The 23869-nt window shown below is 41.0% G+C and overlaps 1 protein-coding gene across 5 annotated transcripts in view; it reads right to left on the reverse strand.

Moving 5' to 3' along the window:
* Positions 1 to 23869, reverse strand: part of Nr3c1 (nuclear receptor subfamily 3 group C member 1) — a 129263-nt gene that overhangs the window by 84232 nt on the left and 21162 nt on the right. Inside the window, exons 1-2 of one of the 5 annotated variants that reach the window (XM_028859432.2) lie at positions 16795 to 16917; positions 12165 to 13403 (exon numbers count right to left, since the gene is read on the reverse strand). In XM_028859432.2, coding sequence (XP_028715265.1) covers positions 12165 to 13390 — 1226 coding nt within the window. In that variant the 5' untranslated portion in view covers positions 13391 to 13403; positions 16795 to 16917. Of the gene's footprint in view, positions 1 to 12164; positions 13404 to 15146; positions 15643 to 15679; positions 15768 to 16794; positions 16918 to 23869 lie in introns of those variants that run through there. The other 4 variants (XM_028859437.2, XM_028859433.1, XM_028859436.2 and 1 more) reach the window with 4 other exon arrangements.

The raw sequence follows: 23869 nt of genomic DNA on the forward strand, positions 1-23869 counted from the left end.
GATTAAAGAGAAGAAGGGACAATTAGGGAAACAGTTGGGCCTCTCTTGATAAGAATGATCAAAGTTTGAAGGGAGGATGTTGTCAGTTTTTCCCTGTTGTGCTGGCGTCTCAGGAGCAGGAATTAAACTCCTTCCTGGGCCAGAATCCCAACACATCTCAGTTTTCAAAGTCTCAGAAGGATATCATTATCTATTTCGATGTTTTAACCTATATTCCAAATTGAAAGTTTTTTTTTTTAAACTATAAACTAATCACTTGTTTTGTTGATGCATTTAGGACTTAAGTTTTGAGAATATCTGCATGTTTTAAGAATTGGATTCAACAGCAACCACTCATGTAACTATAAAACTCTGTGCCCTCTTTTTAGCCCAAGTTGATATAGTATCATGAAATACTTTCTCCTCGCCCCATTTTAAGATTTTTGTCTCTTAACTCTCCAGCTAGTCACTTGGGAGTTTTGGGGGGCTGCTTTCTGCATGCCTTCCCGAGCCCTGTCCTTGGTCCACCCCCACTTTTAACTTGAACACTAGAGAAGTTCATTCTTAAAAGATTTCATCTAATTTTCTTTAAATAGTTAGGCCCTACATGGCTTGGCTTTATTTAATTTATTATTACTACTATTATTATTGTCTGTCTTTCCCAAATTAAGACTTAATTATTCACCTGCAATACTTAGAAGATCCTTCTACTACCCTTTTAGGTTAATATGATATTCATTATCATGCAATAAATCAAACCCAAAACATCCCTAAGCTGAAGAAAGACAATTTAGAAATTGAGAGAAAATAAACCATTCCTCCTCTCCTAGAATAGTCAGTGTTTATAAGCATAACTATTCTTTCTTGCCTAATTTTCTAGTTAAGTCAATATAAGTGTGTACATCTGACAGGAGACTTAAATCCTGATAGCTATGCATATAAGGGACGCTCTAATTGACTTGGTGGGTTGCTTTTATAAACTGGAGGACTTGGGAAGTGTATTGTGGAAAGGAGCTGGGAAGTGAGAGAGAAAGAGAGTGGGGGCAGATAGGATTAAGATATATCACATACATTTATGAAAATTTCAGAGAATAAATAATAACTGTAAAGTTCTGTGGCAGGTTATATAGTAGGTAAAAAAAAGCAACCAGCCAAACCAAACACCCTCAAAAACATTTAGAAGTTCTGCTTGCCCTAATTTGTTAAATAATGAATGTATCTGAGTTCTTCTAAGAAACTGCAAGAATCAATCCAATTTAAAGCTTTAGAGTAAATTTAGTGACTGATAACAATTAAACATAGTTTACTTATGTATATTCTGTTTGCATCATTCTGTCTTAACACTGACTTTTTTTCTGTGTCAAGTTTCTTATTCACATATTTAGCATATATTTGTTCAGGACTTCCAATGTCCTGCACTCTTCTAGATGCTGGAATATAGGAGTGGAGCAAGCTCATAATAGAGAGGACTTAAAGATTCCTAAGTATGTCAAAGGGAAGGAAAGAGTGTTTGAAAGAAAGATGTTATAGTTGCAGACAGAGACAGGTCTCTCTTCTGCAAGTGATATCTAGGTGTGACCTAAATAAAGGGGGACAGGGAAGTATGTGGATATTTGGGGAAATATTTCAGACAAGACTTCTCCAGGCCCAGATCATGTATGTGCCAGGGGACCTAGAATGACAACCATATTCCTCTAGGGAATACAGAGATATCCCACGTGGTCTAGGAAATTCAGGTTTAAATTAGGAAACGAAGCATGAGGCTGCAATGATCACCTTGTTCTTGTACTGCACAGTGTGAGGGTAATAGTGTGGTCATACTACTTTATCCCATGGTGACTTAAGTCTGTCCTAACAAAGAGATCACTCTTTCCAGTTTTCATCCTTTTCCTAGCACACTTTCTCTTATTTCTCTTATTCCAAATAGCTGAATGGACTTGCGCTTCCCATTCATCCACACAGTTGCCTTCACTCACTCCTTCTCCCATGAAGGGACTAAGCCTTCTTCAGGTAAACACTTAAAAAGCAAATTGGGAGGAAGGTGGAGCAGGTTCGAAGGTCCCCACTCTGTTCTCCAGCAGGCTCTGATGGCTGTCTTCCTTCTAGCTGCATGTTGGTGCCCAGTGCCCAGCTCTACACGTATTTGCTGTTCAAGTGCAATTGGAAGACCCCTGTGATCCTCTAGTAGATACCGCCCTCAAGGATTTGCTTCCTGTAATATGTCTTTGGAACTCTTCCTTTTGCCAACATAATGACATCACCAGGCCTCTTACAGATGTCCCAGTACCCATGAGGAAGCTGAGGCATACAGAAATCAAACAGCCACTCACCAGACAGAAATTTAAAATTTTCATGTTCTTTTTTCGTAGCTTTCTAACTTTTCCTTCTGGTTTCCTTATTTTCTCTTTTGAACTTGCTTGTGGTTTTATTAGAGCAACACTGCTCTGTTTAATGACCCTTGTAGATGTAACCGTCTTGTTAAATAAGAAACACAGAGCCAATTGCAGAGTTAAAAGCCCAAGAGGTCAGAGCAGTAGCTAAGACCTGAGACTTAAAACTGCCTTTCTTACCCTTAGCTGCCGCTGCTGTCCTTCCCCTCAGAAAGAGGCCTACTTCCTGTGTGTCTGTCCTTTTATTGACTTTCTGTTCTGCCTTCTCATTGGTTGTAAACCCAACCACATGACCTCATCACTACCTGTCTATACAGACCTCAGTTGATGAGGACACAGAAGCTTCCAGTCTGAGGAAAATGGATCAGCTGAGGAACTGTCGAGGTGAGGAAGCTGTGACTTATTCTGCTTCTCTGATCTTCCAGGATTCACCACAATAATTGGCCTTAGGTTTTATTTTTATTAATAAGAACTTTTAAGATTCCTGCTACAGACACTATTTATTAAATGGTCATTTGTCCTCAGGAAGTTAGACTAGGAATTCTATGCATATTTTTCCTCTTCTTTGACATTTCTCCTATAGATTAGATTAAACTCTAGTGCCCAAAGACTTTAATACTGTCCCATCTGCTACATCACAATGATGGCTCTTTGTCCCCCTTTCTTGGCCACTGAAAATTGACATCATGTTTTCAGGAAGAATAGTAAATATTTAAGAAAATAGCTTGTTTTACATATAGTTATAAAAAAATGTTCTTAGACCATTCTCAATAAAGAAGTTCCCTTGAAAAAAATCTCAGTACTAACAAAGTGGTCACACAAAAGACATGCTACCTGAATGGTTTGGCAAGTGTCATGATTTCAAAGGCCAGGATCTACTCATCTTAACATTTTTGTCATCAATAAACAGAAAAATAAATAACAGTAAGACTTGAGATGAAAATTCTTGAGTTCTTAAATAGCAGTCAGTAAAAGCAAAAGTTCCCTTTTTAGATTTTGAAGAATAAAAGTAAAAATATTTGAATTTCATATTGAACCTGTAACTCAGACTATTTTATTAGTATAAATAACTTTGGTGCACTTGTTGCCATAGTGACTGCCAAATGGTTAATTCTCCAGGACATGGAGGAGCTGGAATGAGGGCCTCAAGTACTTTGGAAATTACTGGAGGAATTCACACTGTATTTACTCCATATCTGTAATCACCAAATTCCTTTCAAGTCCAAGCCAAAGATAGGCCCTACTTTCTTGAACATAAAATAAACACGAGAGAGAGAGAGAGAGAGAGAGAGAGAGAGAGAGAGAGAGAGAGAGAGAAATCAGGCTTAGAAGTAATCTTTACTTTTTCTGCACTACATTAAAAAAGAAATACATAAGCTGTTTACATAAATTCCTCTATAACTTAAGAGAAAACACAAACCAGGACTTACCCACTGAGCACCACCTTCTCCAGGGAGTACTAGGGAAGCATGGGCTATTCTACAAAAGCACCTGCATGAGCTTGGAATGGTGGAGTCTGCTGACGCACAGCTGGGGGCCGCCTTTTCTCAATAAGAGCCTATCTTATAGAGGGAGTGGTGGGGGACCTGGAGGGGGGTGGACACCCTAGCTGAACTCTTTTAAATAATCCCCAACAGAAACAAATGTTATAACCGGAGACAGGTCAATTTCTGAAAGTACTTCATTTCAAGCTAAGGAATAGAGGCGTTTTCTGATTAAGAATACTGATGTAGTACTACAGTTTAATGAGTTCAGTCTCCTTGTCTGCTTTACAAGGTGTCTCAAGATGGCTTCCGAAGAAGAGCAGTAACAACGCAGCCTCTCAAGGTGGGGGCTCACAAATAAACATTCATTCTGGGTTTGCTATTTGGAGGAAAAATATCTAAAAAATATCTATTCTACTCCTTCATAAACCCTGCTGGATTACAGATGAGATGTTTCACATAATGTTCTAATTAAGCTATTTCAATATTTCTATCTGTAAAACTCAGGTTTTATAATAATATATCTATAAATTTAAACTGCCATTTTTCCCATAATTGGCAACACACATGAATACACACATATAGATGTATATGTGTGTATACATATATGTATATATTAAATTTGTTTTTAGTGAAACTCTTTTTAAAAGATTATTTTATTTTTGATTATGTGCATGCATATGTGGGTAGGTTACACACATGTAAAGGTGCCTGAAGATACCAGAGGTGACGGATCCCACCGAAACTAGAATTATAGGTAGTTGTAAGCTGCATGATATAAATTCTGGGAATGGAACTCAAGTCCTCTGGAAGAGCAGTAAGTGCTCTTAACTTCTGAGACTTCTCTCCAGACCTTATTGCAGCTTTTTTTTTTTTTTTTTTTTTTTTTTAAACCATCAAAGAAAGAAGTTAGTAGATGTCTTTAGGCATGTTTTGTAGTCCTCCCAAATCTATGCACCTAGACAAAGTGTTGGTATTTATGATTCTTAAAATTGAAAGCTTCTTAATAACACACCATCTCTGCATACATGATTACTTACGAGTATCAGACAATAAAACCAGAAAGGGAACAGCCTCATGTTTATTAATAATGTGGTTGAAGTTATCAGTATAGCTACTAAATTTAAGACGGTATACCTAACTTGCAATAAAATCCATGGAAAAGGGTAACTGATAGAGGTACTCCTCTTCAACAAGACAAAACAAAACCTTGAAAAATAAATTAATATTAAGGTGATTGTCTGGGCTTTAAATACAGAAGCCTAGATAAAATGGATTCACGACCCTTTGTGGAAATGCAATAGTATGCACTAAAAGAGTTCCCAGTGCTTTTTGATAGACACTACCTATATTAGAGGCACAGATACCTTAACTATTAGCAAATGGGGCCATGCTAGTTTAAGCTGAGCAGAATTGCCAAAGCATTAAAACTACCACCTTGCATTTCGGTAAGAGTTTTTTAATTTTCAAGGTAAACTCACATTTACATATTTACTCAAGTTTTTAATGAGTACTATTTTTATTGTGTGTGCATATGTGCATGAAGGGGAGGTTGCCACAGCATCCCTGAAGGTGCTGGGTACTTTAAATGAAATCTGCAGGACACAGAAAGTGACTACACACATACATATAGAGCAGAGGCTTGGGCACAGCTCTCCTTTGCATTGTGTTCTAAGATTCACTGTTGGTGGACAATTAGTGTTTAAGGTCATTGAGGAATTTCTAACCCATCAAATATAAACTCATTCTTTTTCAGATCAGTATTAAAGTTTCTTCTTATTTTTTTCTTTAAATGTCTTAAATTTCCCACTTGTAAAATTCAGGTAACAGCTGCTTTTGTCCTACATGGATCCTGACAGTCTCAGAAACTTAATATAACAAGCAAAATAAAGAATGTCAAAGAATTAAGACATTAAATGAGATGAATTTATGATTGGTATTTATGACTCTTAAAATTGAAAGTTTCTTAGTAACACGCCATCTCTGCATACATGATTACTTACATATGAGAAGTGGATAGCATGAACTGTAGCATCGTATATGTAACACAGCGCTACCAAATAATTAGTGTCCAATCACCAGAGAAAATACTAACAAAATATATAGGAAAGAAAGGATCAGCGACTTTTAGGAAGTCACCGGTTAGTATTAGGTCTATTACTTACTGTTTTTAGACCTCTAGAAGAGCCCTGGATGCTGCGGCCTAGATAGCGGCCACTAGGGTGGTTCCAGGTAGCTGCACACTTACCGACGTGTGTGTGGTCTTCCCCTAAATCTGAATCCTGGCCATGAGCTCAGTCTCTTATGGGAAATAAGGCAATGGGAAGAGATCATCTCTTACCTAACACACAAAACAAGCTCTGAGAACTCAAGGGCCTACATCTTGAGTCCAACTATAACAATATTTACATTTTATGTGCTATCAAGAGTATCATTTCAAACCTGTATCTTATAAAAGTACAACTCTAAGTTCATTTTTTGTCTTGTACTTGGTTCAGGTTAGTGTTAGGACCCAAGTCTTTTTTTTTTCCCTCTCTATCATTACTGTTATTGAACACCTATATCAAATTATTGGAAAAGGATGTAGAGGGGGAAAACCCAAATTTCACATACTAAAATTAAGGAAGCCTGAACTCCCCATTATAAAACAAAACATAAAATGATGACAACATAAAAGTGTCCCTAGCAAACCAGTAAAGCATTACTCTTCATGTGACAGTCATAAGTTCATAAGTCACTGCATTGCTCCAACATGAAATAACAAATTATGAACTGCTCTGGATATCATTTCACAATAGCTTTCAAAATCTGGCTATCAAATATGCTTTCATAATAGCCATGGCTAAATATTATTATGGAAACTTATGAAATAAACTAGAATAAAGGCTAATTTATTATTTAAAATAAACATTATAATAAACTATAAGTTTTTAAGTTTCAAAAACTGCATACTTATTAAACTCTCAAATTAGTAACAAAAAAAATTGAGGGAAAGTCACGTGTAAACATGTAAGCCATGTAATTCAACCTTTCTCTTCTCCTTACACACACATGTATATACATATATATGTATATGTATGTATATTATGCCCCCATATGTGAATGGAAAAAAAAATAAAACAAGAGATACCTTATTAAACACATTGCATTACAGGAGCTATAAATCTTGTTGAAGATTGCTAAAGTGAAAAAAGTATTCTTAAGTATTTAAATTAATAGCCAGGTTACTCTAAATAAGTATGTTTAAGCACATAGTTCAATCAAGAAAAGCTACTAATATTTAAGTTGGCTCAGAGGTTAAATTAAGGGATGACGTGTTTTCATTCAAAATAATTAGTTTTAAGGACTCTATTGCAATATAAATAGTTTAAGTGGCTATCTAGTACTTACAGAATCCAATAATTTATGTTGCATATTTGCCTAACTTACTCAATATCCTAGCCAAAAAAAAAAACCCAAAAACCAAAACAGATAACCCATAGAAAGAATTGTACTCCATAGTCAGTTGATAATTTATTTGTAAAGTGCACTATGAAATATGAAATGGTTATAACAACATAAAAGGCACCATAATTATTTTAACTAAGTTCACATCATTAGATTTTCTTTAATAACAGCTTAAATTAAAAATGGGACAAATATGAAATTAATCTTGGCAGAAATAAAAGTATGATGTAAATTTTGTCCTTATTTTGGTAATGAAGCATCACAAGAAACACCCTAACTGGAAACATTAGTTCCTCTGCCCTTCGCATCTCCCACTAAAGCGTCACTTCAGTACTGAGGGTGACCCCCTTTGTAACATCTGAAGACTAACTGTTGATCCAACTGGTTGGTATGTGGAACTGTCCTAAAATTCTAGTTTCTCCCTCATTCCACGCATCTGTTACTTCTTTGTCCCTCCCCCATGGAGTGGGGGGAGGTTGAAGCCACTAGCTACAAGTAACTTTGTAATGTATAAAAAATTTAGTATGTAAAATAAAAAAAGACATCATCAAAGGTTTTACCCAAATGTCATTTAGCATAGAAATGATCACATGACTCAGAAGGAAGCAAGCAAGCACTTTAGAGATTTGTTTTTAAAAGGTAAGTTTCCCTTAGGAAAACTTGGAAAATACAAAACCAAGGTAGAAGAAAGGAAGAGCAGTTGGCTGAATGAAGCTAGATAAAGAAATCATTGATCTATTTCGTAAAGACCAAGGATTGATTGGTTTTTTTTTTTTCTGGTTGTAGCTTCATCCAATAAAACAGTCCTTAGAAATTATTTATACAATGGGATTTTGCATACCTCAGAAATATAGACAAATGCTTATTAATTTGGTAACTATACTCTATTAAACAATTACTTTTGACAAAAATATTACCAAGATGGCTTCAGAGCAGTAAATACTGCTCAACATAAACCTATTATGCCTGTTTAATTTACTCACACAGTGAGACCTAAAAACTCATAATAATTGAATATGTGCAACCATGAAAGAAAAAAAATATATTTGAAGAAATACGCTTCCCAATATAACCAGGCTAGAGTGCATTGCGACTTACATAACTCACCGAGAATTTAGAAGCTCTGTCTTTTCATACTGGCACTCAAGGAAAAGATAGCATTTGATACAATCTCTCCTCAGTAAAACCTCAAAAGGCCCTTAAAGCGATCTTTACCTTCTTACTAATTTATCTACTACAACGTGCATTTCATCTACATTTGTGCAAAGTATATTTAAGAACAAGTCGTAAAATTCATAACCGTTAATAATATATGGAAAATGGTCAAAGTATCTGTAGCAGAAATAGACAAAACAAAATAACGTTATGAATACAGTTAAATTGTCAATTAAAGTATACAGGGATTAGCCAAAGAAATATTACAAGAATTTCATTAAGAGGTGACTAATGGCTTGTTACACATTTCAGTATTAGTCATTCCATACTAAATTGATACACCTGAGTACACAATTGCTCAAATTTCTCATAAAATCAATCATACTGATCTTTAAAAAGAGGAAATGATTCTGCCATAAAGGTAACAACATGCAAGCACATAAGTATATTCTCAAAAGCAAATCACATCCAGAAATCATTTTATATAAATGGATCTCAAGAAACAGTAAGCTCAAAACGCCACTGGACACCTCCTGTCAGGATCTTCAGAAGGTGGGAAAAAGGTAAAACATTAAACAAGTACCTATCAAAAGAAAAGGCTAATTGTGACCCAAATAAGCCTACTTACTCTTTCCTTCATGTTTCATCTCCTTCTCAGAAAGATACCTAGCCTGACATTAATAAGCAAAATGAGAGAGGGACAAAATGTGTTTCACTCAGCCCACGTTCCTACAATTTTTCAATTTTATTACTTTTATAAAACTTGACACAGATATGACCAATCAAGAGAGATGTCTAAATCTACTTAAGTTTTAGTAGTGCCATTAAATACCCATTACCATAACCCTATACTCCAGGAAGACTCAGTCTGTAAGTCCATCTTGCATTATTCTTTTCTCTAACCATCTACCTCTCAGGAAAGGGTCAACTTGTAAAAAATTCACCAGTATCCCTAAAAGCTCTAACTCCACTGAAATCCCTTTAATTCTCTCCAGTTATGTTCTGCGATGTACACCATTTAATGCTGAGGTGAAACGTGGTAGGGGAAAATCAAACTATTCAGAAGCACGCTTGCTTCAATTATGCTTATGTTAATCTCACTGAACTTTAAAGTGTACTGTTATAATTGGAAGTTCACTTTACTAAGAATGGATCTGAGCATCAATAACCTTTACCACCAATGAACTTAAACCTTAAAAACAAAACAGGAAATCTTAATCATGATATTCATAACTTTACAATTTAATGTGCTAACCTGATGTCGGGGTGCACTGTTATCTTTGTAGAAACTGCTTTATCCAGAAATACAATATGAAGTAATTTTTAATTAACATTCTGGGGGGAAATATTTTAGTTATTTAAAAATTCAAATTAGTAAGTATGCCTTTTAAAAAAACTTCCAAGCGATGTTACTAGAGGCACTACTATTTTTCTATCTAAAGTCAGAGAGTATTCCATCAAGCTGTTGCCTCAGCATGTTGATTTAGTGGCTGGTGACTCAGGGTCACTGATGATAGCTAATGTTTGGCAACCACCATGCATCATATATAGAGAGCGACCAATTTTAGTTCTGCCAGGGCTGCTGCTTGGAAACAATAGAAGAATTCAATAATGGTCAGAAAGGAAACATTGTCCCAGTTTATTTGGGTGAAGCTTGGTTCTGGGCTATCACAGTTCCCAGTGCTAACGATAAAACTTTCAAGCATTGCCCATGTCCCGTTAGGGTATTCTACCGTGATAAAAGACACTAGTGATTAAAATCCAAATCAGATGTCAGTATAAAATTAATCACTTCCTGGACATGGAAGAACCTCTAAGTGCCACATCATCATAGCTTTGCCTACCTCTGTAAAGGCAGAGGCTCAACAGAGACGTGAACATTTTATAGGTCATTAAGTGTTAAAGGCAAAGCACTAAAATTATTGAACGATTTAAGGGTGAGCCTTATTGTTCATATCCCAGATTTTATAAGCCTTAATGAAAACTCATAGTGCACGCAAGTTCAGTTTTGGTTACATTATTTTTTTCTTATAATAAGAAATGAAAAGTTTTATGATGGTTTTCAGGGCAAGGAATTTCCTAAATGTGTTGTTTTTCCTTATATAATCACATGCTTATAAATCAATTTAATAGCTCTCTATAGATAATCAAATCAACTGTAATTACTCTTTTATGAAAGTCAACTAAATGAAAGCCATCATCAAAAGCTTAAGATTGGAAAATTTAAAATACAGAACATTTCTTAACATTTGAAAAACAGTTTATGCAATAAGAAACTATTTAAATTTCCTTGTTGGAAATAATCTTAAACCCCAAATTCAGAAGGGAAAGTCAAAATGTTTTCTCCAAAATAAGAGACAACTAATTTTTGAGTACTAGATTAGTAGCCACTACTAACAGTTAACTAATAGTAACTACCCATCTCGTAGGCTAAACAAGAACAAAGGTGATTTTTTCCCTCTTGATAAGCTATAATTAGAAAAATATGTCACAGTCTAAATCTAATTTTCCCCAATATAAGCTTCCTACACATGGAGGAAAGCAATGCCTTTTTGTATGTCAATGTCAGGATAACTGCCAGAGACAAGGAATGGTAAAGAGTTATAAGGATGTAGCTCAGTGAAAGACTACATTGGAAACATTCTTTGTAGGAGCTTTAAGTAAAATCTTCTCAAAGGACTAGTTAATAGGAACAGTAAGATCACTAATAGTTAAGAAAAAGCTAATGAGATTACATAAAGGACTCTGTTTTCTTCCAAAACAAACCAAACAAACCCCTAGTGATTAGTCAGCCTTCTATCACTACAATCCATTTCTTTTCTTTCACACCTAAAATAGACATACAAGCTAGCATTTACGGGACTTGAAGATGAGGGCACAGTGGAAAGAACCTAAGCCTACTAGTACATTTATCTTAACTTACATGTTTTTTTTTCCAATAATTTTATTCTGACGGACCTTTGTGAGGTTAGACAGAAATGTCAGTATATGTCTACCTTACTGAGAAAAAGAAGAGTCATACATGGTGCTTACTAACTGCAGCCTGAAAATTCTAATCATGAATTACCTATCAGAGTATCTGCAGGACCATCTGAAAGCAACATGCACCAGTTCCTTCCTTAAAGAGGCTGGGAAGCAGGCACCAATTGTCTGCTTTCCTGTACTCTAGGCTATGGTCTAGGTCACTACACATTGCATTGCTTTAACCATTCCAAAACTCAGAAGGTTCAGGTGGAATAACAGGGCTCAGTTTTACTACTTCCAATTCTTAACCCTTTACCTGAAAGGGAACACTTCACACAGGACACATATAACAAAGCACTTTTAACAATGCAAGCATTCCCTTCTAATAATGTATTCTAAAGCAGCTAAATTAATATGCACAATAAACGTATTATGTCTAGACATCATATTTTCTTGATTTCATGTCAGTTTTACTTAAGATACTTGTTACTGAGCAATTCTGACTTAAAGTATTCACATAAAATCTTCAATACTGACCAGTGAGAAACTATTACTATTTAACCAAACATCCAAAGTGCTTTTGCACAGGTTGAGTCCTTTAGATTTTCTAACATGCCTACTTTCAAAAGACCATTTCTACTCAGTAATTTGAAAAAGTATACAAGTCTCTAGAAAACACAATCTGATAAACGGATTTGAGATCTTAAGTGTATCATTCTGATGAAACAGAAAAGCATTAACTTACCTTGAATAGCCATTAGAAAACACTGATCGACCTGGGAAGTTCATAGTTCCCAGGGAAGCTAGGTTATCCTCTCCAGATCCCTGGCACCTATTCCAGTTTTCAGAACCAACAGGAATTGGTGGAATGACATTAAAAACAGGCTTCTGATCCTGCTGCTCAGAAAGGGATGCTGCGTTCATGTCATAGTGGTACATCTGTCCTCCAGAGGTACTCACACCATGAACAGAAATGGCAGAGATTTTATTACCAATTATATTTGTCCCAGAAAAGCTTGCCTGACAATAAACTGGGCCCAGTTTCTCTTGCTTAATTACCCCGGGGGTGCAAAGTTCAATGAAATCATCTTTTTCTGTTTTCACTTGGGGCAGCGTCACGCTGCTGGTGCTTGGTAGGATCGGATCTCCAGTATCCTTAATTTTAGGTTTAGTGTCCGGTAAAACAAAAGGCTTACAGTCCTCATTTGCATCCCCTTCCAAAAGGAATGGATCATCGTCTCCAGCCAAAGGAGAGAGCAAGTTTTCGTCTATCAACAGGTCTGACCTCCAAGGACTCTCATTTGTATCTTTACCTGGGGACCCAGCAGAAAACTCCAAATCCTGTAAGATGTCAAAGGTGCTTTGGTCTGTGGTATACAGCTTCACATTGCCACCATTGGTGCCAGGCTGGCTTTTTAGATTTTGCTGTTCTGAAGATGCATCAGAGTGAGTGTTGGGAAACTCCTTCTCTGGAGGGGCAGCACACCCACTAGCAGATGTTGAGCTCTTGGGGTTCTCTGGAACACTTGTTGACCTATTGAGGTTTGCAATACTTTCTTCCAGAAGCCGAAAGTCTGTTTCCCCAGAGGAAAGGTTAATCTGGCCCTGCTGTGGGTACCCCAAGTCATTTCCCATCACTTTTGTTTCTGTCTCCCCCATATATAGGCCCATGGACAGTGAGACGGCTTTGGACAAATCAGGCTGCTGCACATTGCTTGTTGAGCCTTTTGGAAATTCAAGAAGCCTCTGCTGCTGCTGCTGCTGCTGCTGCCGCTGCTGCTGCTGCTGCTGCTGCTGCTGCTTGGACTCTGTCTGAGAAGCAGCAGTCAGTGAGGACAAAGATGCAGACACCTTCACAGTAGCTCCTCCCCTTAGGCTTTTATGAAAGTCCATCACGTTCCCCCTCTCCAGGACAAGTAAACTGCTGGGGACTTCTCTACCAGGGGGAGCTAAGGATTCTTTGGAGTCCATTGGCAAATATTAACTAGAAAAGAGAGCGAGAGAGAGAGAGAGGGCATAATAAGCTATAAAATCACATTATCTCTGATCCGATTAGTGAGAGACAGCCTATTAAATGAACCCTTTAGGTAACTCCCAAATCAAAGTCTCCATTATCAGAAGAATAGTTTCTATCTTCTAAAATAAAGCTATATCCCCTGCTCCCATCCAGTGTGCTACATTTAAAACGCACAAAGCAGCTCATTTGCAAGGACAAAGTTATCCTGAATTGATTTGAATTTGGCTGTTTATCCTGTTCACTCCATGTGTAGCTTTGGCAACCACAGGAATTGTAATTTGTTATCAGTGATTATTCTAAAGGTTCAAGTTGATGTCAAAGTATCTAACTTTTTTTTTTTTTTTTTAATAAAAAGCATGATCCTTAAAATTCCAACCCCTTTTCAATCAGTGGTGACTGCCTTTCTGGAAACAAACATAAAACATTTGATAAACGCTATCCTAGAATTGTTTGTACCTTATGATTCGCAATTCCATCTTGTGCCAATCTCCCTACATCTAACCCTTTCAAGGTACAACCTCCTGGTGAATTATGCATATTTTATTTGAAAAAACCAAGCAATGCTGTTCTTCTTATCTCGTCATAGGCTAGGGAAATGCTCTTATTTTTTTAACCTTCATTTCCCACTGTAAGTACCTGTTTAGTAACCTCAACCTTCAAACGTTGGATATAAGAAATGATATATGCTGTATATAGCCTAAAATGTATATTTTAAAAAGCAGAGTAGAATCTGTACTGCTTCTTTACTACAGTTTAAACTTATTTAAATAGTTAAACAGAGCAGAACTTACCAAACTCCTAACACCAAAATTAATTGCGTTATATTTCTTTCTAAAAATTGCTTAATGCACTCAATACAAAATATTTTATCTCTAGATTTAAGATTTTTTTCTTTCCAAATATTGGGATACTAGGGAAAATAGAAAAACTGGACTGTGGAATCACATATAAATTCAAGTAAAACCCATCCAAGAAAATGCTCAGAAATATTTTCTCTGCAGTTTTCAACCTTCACTTATTTAAAAACTGTATTTCTTCAGATCGTTAGTATATTATTAATAAACAAAATGTTTTAAGAGGTTGGCAAAGACTACGGTAAGTATATTTGGGTAAACTTTTCCTGTACCAAGACACTAAGAACTATGACCATCTTCACTGAAAGGGGAATGTAAGGAAGGTGGAGAGGGTGGAACCTGCCCTAGGAATCTTCCCTGTACATGGTTTCTCTCTCAGAACCCACCCAGGTCCTGTGCATCCTACAAGGATCTCTAGCCATGAGATAGCAAATAGCCCCTAGTGAATTTCCACACCCGCTTTTTTTTTTCCTTGACAGCTACCTTTCAAGCCTGAAACCATAACAATACTTCATAAAAACGAGATGCTCCCTTAAGCGACATATATACCCCAGTTAAAACTGTAAATAACCCTGGGACAGTGGTTGGCCCTCACGAACTATGCCAAGGGTCTTAAGTGGTAAGGCCGCAATGATCGAGCCTGCAACCTCAAACATCAAAGGAGCACTTGTCAAAAATCCCTGCACAAAATAAAACTGCGGCCAGGGAGGGTCTCTTTCTAAAAAGGGACCACTCAGAAAAGTCGGGCGCGAAATCGTGCCCCAAAGCTAGTGCACAAGTCGTCCGGGGGGTGGGGTGGGGTGGGGGGGAGAAGGAGGGAGAAAGGTGCGAGTTGAAGGGAGAAATGTGTCCAGACCTGTTGAGTTCTCTGCGGCACGCCCACTTCTAGCAGATAAGGCCGGGCGGGCGAAGTCTGGGCTGCAGGCTGCGAGCCCCGAGTCCACCCCACAAGCCCGCAGCCCGCAGCCGCGCGCGCCCTGAGCCTGCCGATCTCAGACGCCGCTCTGCCTTCCCCCCCCTCTCCCCGCCCCGGGAAAAGCGGGGGGTCCGGGCGGTCCCCGAGGACAGCGAAGAACGGAGGGCTCGCGGCAAAAGCAAAACCAAAAAGGACGCCAGACTCCCGCCGCCGGGGCGCGTGAGGCTTCCACCGCGGGGCAGCGCACCGGCCAGGGATGGCGGTGCGGGGAGAGGAAGCGCCGGCGCTGTCACCGCCGAGGCCCTTTCGTCACCGTCACCCTGCCCTAGCCAGCCTCCACCTCCAACCCCGGGCTGACAAAAGTTTGCCAAGTCCCGCCGCCCCGGCTGCCGAGCCCCTCGGGGAGCGCCGCCAGCAGCCAGCCCGGCTCACCTCGGCGCGGGCGCCCGCTGCCCAGCCCCCGCTCAGCTCACCTCGGCACCCGCGCGCTCGCTCGCTTGCTCGCTGGCTCGCCCGCCCGCCCGCCCGCGGCTCCCACCGCAGCGGGATAAACAAGTCAGCGTGCGGACGCGGGAGGCGCGCGTGTCACGGAGAAGGAAGTCAACAGTCGCCCCCTCTTCTCCATGGGGGGAGGGGAGAGCCCCTAAGCGCGGAAAGTCGCCCGCTCGCGGCTGACAAGCCGAGCCCCGCGCCGCTCCCGTCTCCCGCGCGCGTCCCCCGTCCCGGCGCCGCGCCGCCCGGCTGCGGCGTCTCGTTCCACCCACTTAGAATCCGTCCCCGACGGGCGGGCGGCGACTCGGGCTCCAGGCACTGACTCGAGCTCGCAAAATGGAGGAGGCGGAGGTGGAAGGGGAGGGGGGGGGAGCGCGGACACGCGAAAGGGCCGCCCGGCCGCGGCAGGCGAGCGGGACCGAGCGAGGGGCGGGCGGAGGCGGCGCCACGGCGCGCACACACTCGCATACACGCGCTCCCACTCCACCCCCGGCCGCTCCCCGCCCGAGGGGCCGCGCCGCGGCCGCGGGGAACGGTGCAACCTGTTGGCGACTGTCGGCAACTGCAAGGGCGCCCGCCGCCCTCGCCCCCTCGGCCAGCGTGCGGGGGGCCCCCGCCGGCCCGGCCCCGACGGCGCCTGCCAGCCCACAGCTCCAGGCATCGCCTCCGCACCGGGCGAGCGCGGCTTCGCCATCGCCACCCGAGGAAAAGAGAAAAAAAAGTGCGGCAGCGGGGTGCCGACCTGGCCTGGGAGGGAAAGCGAGTTTCTTTAGTTTCTCTTCTCCCTGTGCTCCTGCCCGCCCCCGCCCAGCTCCGCGCCTTGGAACCGCTCCGCTCGGGAACCCGCCCCGTGGGGTCCGCCGCCAGAGCCCCCAAGGGTGACAGGCAGCCGGCCGAGCCGCACGGGTGGTCCGCGCCCGCCAAGCGCCGAGTTGCGCGAAGTGTGTCACACGAGCAGAGGGGGGCTCCCGGGATGGCACGGAAACGGTGCAGCAGAGCAGCGCCGCGGCCGCTCTCGGGGGGCCGGACGGCAGACACGCCCTCTGGGGGAAGCTTGGGGAGGGGAGGGCAGAGGAGAGGGTCAGCGCATACGTACTGTGAGCCCTGGTGGGGGGGGACTCGCGTGCCGGCAGGTCCCCCACCCCCGCATCGTCTGGGCGGCCCCGTCTGCAGCAGCCGTGCGCGCGCGCTCACACCGGGAGAAGTTGCAAAGCAGAACCCACCCTCCCCCGCGCCCCGACCGTCCCCCACCCTCTTCCCCGAGTCTGCGAGGCGGCGGCGGCGGCGGCGGCGGCAGCAGGAGGCGCCGCCTGCCAAGTTCAACCCCCACCACTCCCTCCCCGCCTGCCAGCGCGCTCACACTCGGAGGAAGTTGCACGCCGAATGCAAAACCTCTAGCGAGCAGGATTTTCTTTGCACTTTAAAAATTGTGATTAAGGAAGCATGGGGGGGTGGGGGTGGGAGGTGGTAGTGGTGGTGGTGGTGGGGTGCAGGCTTAGAAGCAAGTTGCAGACGGAATAGTAAGTTGCCGGAGAAGTCCGCCCTCTTCTTACCCCAAACTCCTGACCTCTCCTTCCACCCCCTTCGGGGCCCGCTTCCAAGCTCCCCGCCGAGGCCCCTCCCCCGAATCTTGACATTTGCAGCCCCAGGCTGGGTGCCTTGCCCAGCCTTCTGGGTTCCAGGGACCCCTCTGGCCCTCCCAATCAAACAAGACACGCAGCTTTCAGCTCTAAAACGGCAGCGTGGAGCTCCCTTCAAGCTGTTCCCGGTCCGCGCCTCCTCCGGGGTCTCCAAGAGAAAACACGTGGCCGGTCCCCCCCGAGGGCAGGAGAGGGGCTTGGGGCGAGGGTGACAGCGCGGCCGCGCGCAGGAGCGGCCCCTTGGGTGCCAGCCGCGTTGGGCGAGGCAGGCTGGGGCGACAAGGGACCCTGCCTCCTGCACGCTGGGGTTTGGGGCACTGGGAGCAAAGGTGTGGCGGTGCAGCCTGAGGGTGCGGGGAAGTAACTTTTGTCACCCCCCACCCCACACCCAACACACACAGGTGACAGCACTCGGCACTTGTGACAATTTAGCCGAGGCTGCCGCGCGGACTCCACCTCATCCCCGCCCGGGCGCGCGCGACTGCCGCCGCCTCGCCCCGCTCGCCCCGCTCGCCCCGGGACTCCAAGGGCGGCCGCCGCTGCCTGACCCCCCTTGGAGAGCCCTGATTGGGGGAAGCGCGTGCCGGAAGCCGCGCGCCGCCATCTTGGTAAAGCGCGGTGACGCCGCGCGGCCACCATCTTGGCCGAGGCGCTCCACGGCGTCCAAGCGAGACGCCCCCTCCTCGGCTGGGAAGTGTAAAGCGCTGCCCGGCGCGGCCAGCGGGAGAACGTGGCTGCAAAGCAAGCGGGTCCCCTGGGCAGGGGTGCTCCGCCGTCGCTGCCTCCGTGGGATCCCGGGGGCCGCCATCTTGGCAAAGGAACCGAAGCTGGGCGCCTCGTCCAGGAAAACCTCTACCGTCGTGGACCCCCTCCCGCCAGAAGAGTGCGTGTGAAGAGCCCTTGAGCCACTTGGGGTTAACGGGGAAAACAAAAACGAACAAGCCTTTTAAGTCGAGAAGAGAGACCCCTTCCTTCCCAAGGAGGATCCAGTCAACCGGGCTCATAGTGGGCACGGAACTTAAACCCATGACTCTGCTACTTTCCTTGCTTGCCAGTTTGCACAGCCTCTGAGGGAGGCTCAAGTACTGGAATCAGAGGACTTGGGAATTTGGTTCCCTAACTACCAACAAGATTCCCGGGAGGCGGGTACTCAAGCCTACAATAAAACTCATGCTAATATGATTATCTTTGATGTCTGCCTTAAAAACAACAACAACCAAGGATTGTGCATGTATATTATATTCTTAGGTATACCTTCATACCATAAACCTTCTAAATACCTGAGTTACTTATCTAAAGAATCTACTTCATTTTCTTGCATGTTTGAGTTGTAAATGATAGGTTTTTAAAAATAATTTATGATTTTACAAGAATTTCCACTTAATGTGTTCCCTCTTTTGCACGCCTAATAGTTCTTAATGTAGATGAATACCTCATTTTAAATTTAAAATTGGAAGTATTTTCAACTGAACAAAAATATGAACTTTTCCTGTTTTTTTTTTTTTTCTTTGTAGTGGCCTAACTATGCCTTAGTTTGTTACTTCAATAGAAAAAAAAAAAACCTCAGGCCTTAATCTGCCATATTTATTTAAAAGTATGCTTAAACTATCAATAATTGATCATATTTGCACAGTAAGAAAAATAGTTACGAGTTTTGCTTAACATTCATTGACCCTTCTGCCTAATTTGGCTGGAAGTGTTGAATGAAATGTTATTGTATTTTACTTCTTGGGAAGTGCTAGGGCCCAAATGGGGGACCTCCCACCTGCTCAGAAAGTGCTCTGCCAGTGTGCAGTGTCACGTTGTCTTAGTTAGGGTTGTTATTGCTATGATGAAACGTGATAACCAAAAGCAACCTGAGGAGGAAAGCGTTTCTTTCACAGATTCACATAAACAGTTCGTTATGAAAAACAGTGAATACAGGAACTCAAGCAGAGCAGGAACCTCAAGTCATAAACTGATGCCATAGAGGAGTGTTGCTTACTGGCTTGTTCCTTATGAGTTATTCAGCTTACTTTCTTATTATCAGCCCAGGGATGGCACCTCTCACTATGTGCTGGGCCCATTTTTTTTTTTTTAATCCAACAAAGACCTTATCTACCTTTATCATTATGTTAAAACCCTGGAACAGAGGTACCACATATATTGGGCTTTGAGTAAAATTTTACAGAGTTATAATAACACTGAGTCAATTAGTCAACTTGAGTTAAGTTGGCTAAATGACTTAATAAAAAGTTTATGAACATTACTCAAGACCTTCATGCTTATTTCCATGGATTTTAAGTTCCAAGCACACTGTACCCATGAACAACTAGATCAATTATGTTTTTACAGTATCCTGCACAGTTTGATAACATCTTACAATGACAGTTCATTTGTTGTGTGCACATTTATTATATTCTTATTCTTGACTGGAATATCAGCCTGAAAGACAGAGACCCAATCTTTCCTGTTCAACAATATATCTCTAGTGCATAGTTGATGCTCAGTAGGTGTTAGTAGAGTGAAATGATGAATATGAATTGAATATCATGTCCTAAGACAAAACATTAATAATCCCGAGCTTCAACCAAATCACCATTTACATTGCTGTAGCATTTGGGCTTCAGAGGTTGCTCAGAAAGTAACAGCACTTTCTGCTCAAACAAGTCCTCAGAACCCACATAAAGTCTAGCATGGCATCAGCTGCCTGTGACACCACACAGGTATGGGGTGGAGTGGGTTGTTGGGCAGAGACAGGAAAATCACTGGGGTGTGCTGGTCTCTTGTTAAGCTTCAGATACAGTGAGAGACCCTGTCTCATGGGAATAAGAGAGAGATAGAGCAGGATACCCGAGATCCTCCTCTGGCCTCCGTGTGATCTCACCAATATATTATGTAATCCTGCGCACGCACGCACGCACGCACGCACGCACGCACGCACGCACGCACACACACACACACACAAAGAGAGAGAGAGAGAGAGAGAGAGAGAGAGAGAGAGAGAATAAGTAAAGCACTATACAAGCACGATTTAAGTGAGTTTTTCCTTTCTGCTTATCTGTTTTATTATCTCCATTCTCAAGGGAATAATCCAAGTCACAGGCCAGATGATCCCCTCAAAAAGCATCAATCATATGAAGCTCCTGCTCCAGCATATACAATGCCTCTCTATTACAGTGATATGAAGGTTCCAAGTTCCATTTTTCTGTTTACGTCCATCATCTTCTGTCTGTCCCTTTATAGAAGGCAAAGCCTTCTAGCAGTTGTGATTAGTCTTGTATTTAAACTTGGCATAGTTATTTAATATTGAAAGGAAGAGAATCATAAAAACTGGTAACTTGCAAGCTTTTTATTTTCCAAGACCTAAAACCCATCACTGAATGTTTAGTTGCCCCACCTTAGGATGAGGGTCTAAAATTTTATGAGTTCTATGTTATCTTCCCTGTGTGGTCTATTCCCGCACTGTATTGGGACTAAAGCCAGTCTCTCTATAGGGGGCTGTAATCCTGAGAAAGCTCTCAACTCACTATATCTTATCTTTGACCATTTGTAAAATGGGAATAAAATAGTAGTGACTTAAATTACAAAGATTAAAAAAGTTTAATATATATGAGATAGAAATTCATGAGACATACTCATTTATCATTGACAATTATTAGACATTTTAATTTCAATTTTCCCTAATTCTTAAAAAGTAGAGAAGGAAATTAAAGACATTTATAGAGTAAATCAGATTTTTACTCGTCCCTGATTCTTTCCTCCTGCCTCACTCCAGTCTTTTGAAATATCTTCTACCCACACTCCTTGACTGAAATTGTTTATAGTATCTTTCCAGTTAGATTGTGTAAAAGAATGACTTCCTTTCATACTTATAGTTCATCCTTAATATGAAAACAAGTTTGAGGGGGAAAGCACAAGAGGCTGTGGATAGCTCAGCTGGTGGCAGGAGAAATGTATGGAGTAACCTTGGCTCTATGTTCACCACTGCCTGGACACCCGGGGTAAGTGTCATATAAAGACTAGATGACTTGGATTTATTGGGATGCATTGACTAACTTTTGTTGGAAAAGATTATTCAAGAAAAGGCTCCTGATAGCCCACCTCTACCATTGGTTGGCACATATTTTCCTTTACAAATGGACACATCTTTGAAACTTATTTTCTTATAGCTACAACCTTTTTCATGGCTCTGCTTCCTTTTATTTGTTTCTTTTACCCATCCCTTAAATCTATGATGTTAAATGTAAACTGAAGCCAAAGAAGTTTTTGTTAATGAATAGTTTTGAAAATAATAACTATATGGTAATCCAACACAACTTTTCTTATTGGCTGTCAAAACTTACTTTAAAATATTTCTCGAAGCCATCATAGCAACTAAATGCCACTCTAACATTTGACTCTGGAGACACATTCTTTGGGTGTTACAGGTAAGTAGTTCAAGAGAAACCCAGCTAAACTTGAAAATCCCATTTCTGTGTGCTTTAATATTTTCATTTGCAAGAGACATGTTTGTTATTATTTTTTTTTTTTTAAAAAAAAATGAGTATCTCAAACTCTTGATCAGAATCAGTTCTACTTTGGTATGTGTTTCTTTTCCTGATTGGAATTAACATAGAAACTTGGAAATGCTACATGGTTACATCTTTCCTCCCCACCCCACCCCCCCTTTTTTTTTTTTTTTTTTTTTTTTTTTTTTTTTTTTTTTTTTGCCTCTTTGCTTTTCTCATAAACAACTTAAAATACCAGCTTCTGTTCCTGTGTATGAAGTGTTTGTGGCTGTCCTGGTTAAGTCTACGTCCTCTATATGAGCAGAACTTGAAGCAATAAGAGATTAAAGGTGAGGTAAAACATCAGCTGATAAATTAGATATATGTTGCTATAAGCAGAGATCTAATGTTTTAAATGTTTGGAAACATTAGAGCAAGCACACAGAGTAATTGCAACAATTAGACGTACATTGTTTTTCATTTGTGGCATTTGTGGCTGGCCATTATGTCATTAGCTTTCTTCCTTTTCTGATTTAATCTCTTCTGCCCCATGCTCCTTTGGTAGACAGTGTTGCAGTCTGCCCTATTTGTTGCTGGCATTGCTCAGCTCAGTTTTGAGAGGCTTTCCTTCTGTTTTAGCTCTCACACCTCACTTACTTGTTTAGATTATGATATATTTGTTTTATTTGAAGCTAAATTGGAGGTCAGATTTGTACATACTTCATATTTTAAAGCTGAAGTTTATTAAAGATTTTTAACATAGATTTAAGCACAAGTGTTAAAAGGAGACACATGCAAGAGCCGTTTAACACATGCACAGGCAGGTGTGGACTTCTTAAGAGGCAGTAGAGTCTGTAAGTTCTTTATACCACATTCTAAAATGCTACAAAGCTATATTTGCTATATTTTATAAAATATTTTCAATAATAGTATCAATATTATTTTTTTTCTATCCTCTTGTTTAATTTTCAAACTAAGGTCTGTATTTGAAACTGAACTCACAGTTTATACACTTGAATGGATTTGGGTCAGTCATGCAGCCTTTCAGTTTGTAGCAGAAGGGAATATCTACCCATCTATCTCACAGGACGTAGGAGATTTTAAACTTCAAGAATTATTCAGAAAAGAGGATGGCATACATAATGTTTGCATCATTAGAAAGTTACGACAAAAATACCAATTATCTTTACCCCTCTTCATTCATGCCCTAGTGCAAAGGGCAATAAAGTTTGAGGCAAGTTTTAACACAAAGCGGCTTCGTCTTGTGTCAGAGCTAGCTGTACAAGCTTGTAAAAGCTGCCTGTTAACTGTTTGAAGATTTTGTTAGTTACTAATCATGGTCATTATTAAAAATGAATTGTAAACTTACAACTAAACATTTCAACAGCAATGTTAATAAATGCTCAGGAGTGATTTACTTTCTATTTCACTATTATTTGATGTTTGTAGTATAGTGGACATCTTCTGGTATGTTATAGCATATGGACCCCTAGTCTCTGCCTTCAAAAGTGTTATTTGGGTAGTTTGAAATCAACCATGGTGATGTTTTTGCACCATAGAAGTTGGAAAAGCTATACAGTAGATCTTTATGTGTTTTGTTGATATTCAGTCTTCAGTGCTAGGGGATATTTTGATAATGAAGATGAAATTTCAAGTTATGTTTTTTTTTTATGAATAAGTATTTCTCCAGTACTCGAAAACCATTATCTGGTTCATATTCACTGATGGATTTTTTTTTTTACTATCAATATATATCTTTGTTCCTTCACTATTAGCACATTCACTGGTACAAAAATATCAGTCAACAATCAGGTTAGAAGTTTAACAGTATCTGTTTTGCTGAACCGAATATGTATCAAACATATATTTATTTGTAGTCTGACTTTACCAAAGGAGTATTGACCATAGGCTGGCTATCAACACAAGCCAGGAAAAGATTATTGAAATCAGTCTTTGGTAATCAGTTGGCCATATAGAAGTTACTCTTAAAGAGTATTGTATACATTATTATGTTTTATAAATTGTGTGACATATGTCCTTTATATTGATGAATTTATATAAA

The sequence above is a fragment of the Peromyscus leucopus genome, chromosome 19, assembly GCF_004664715.2.
Source record: "Peromyscus leucopus breed LL Stock chromosome 19, UCI_PerLeu_2.1, whole genome shotgun sequence".
Lineage (NCBI taxonomy): Eukaryota > Metazoa > Chordata > Mammalia > Rodentia > Cricetidae > Peromyscus > Peromyscus leucopus.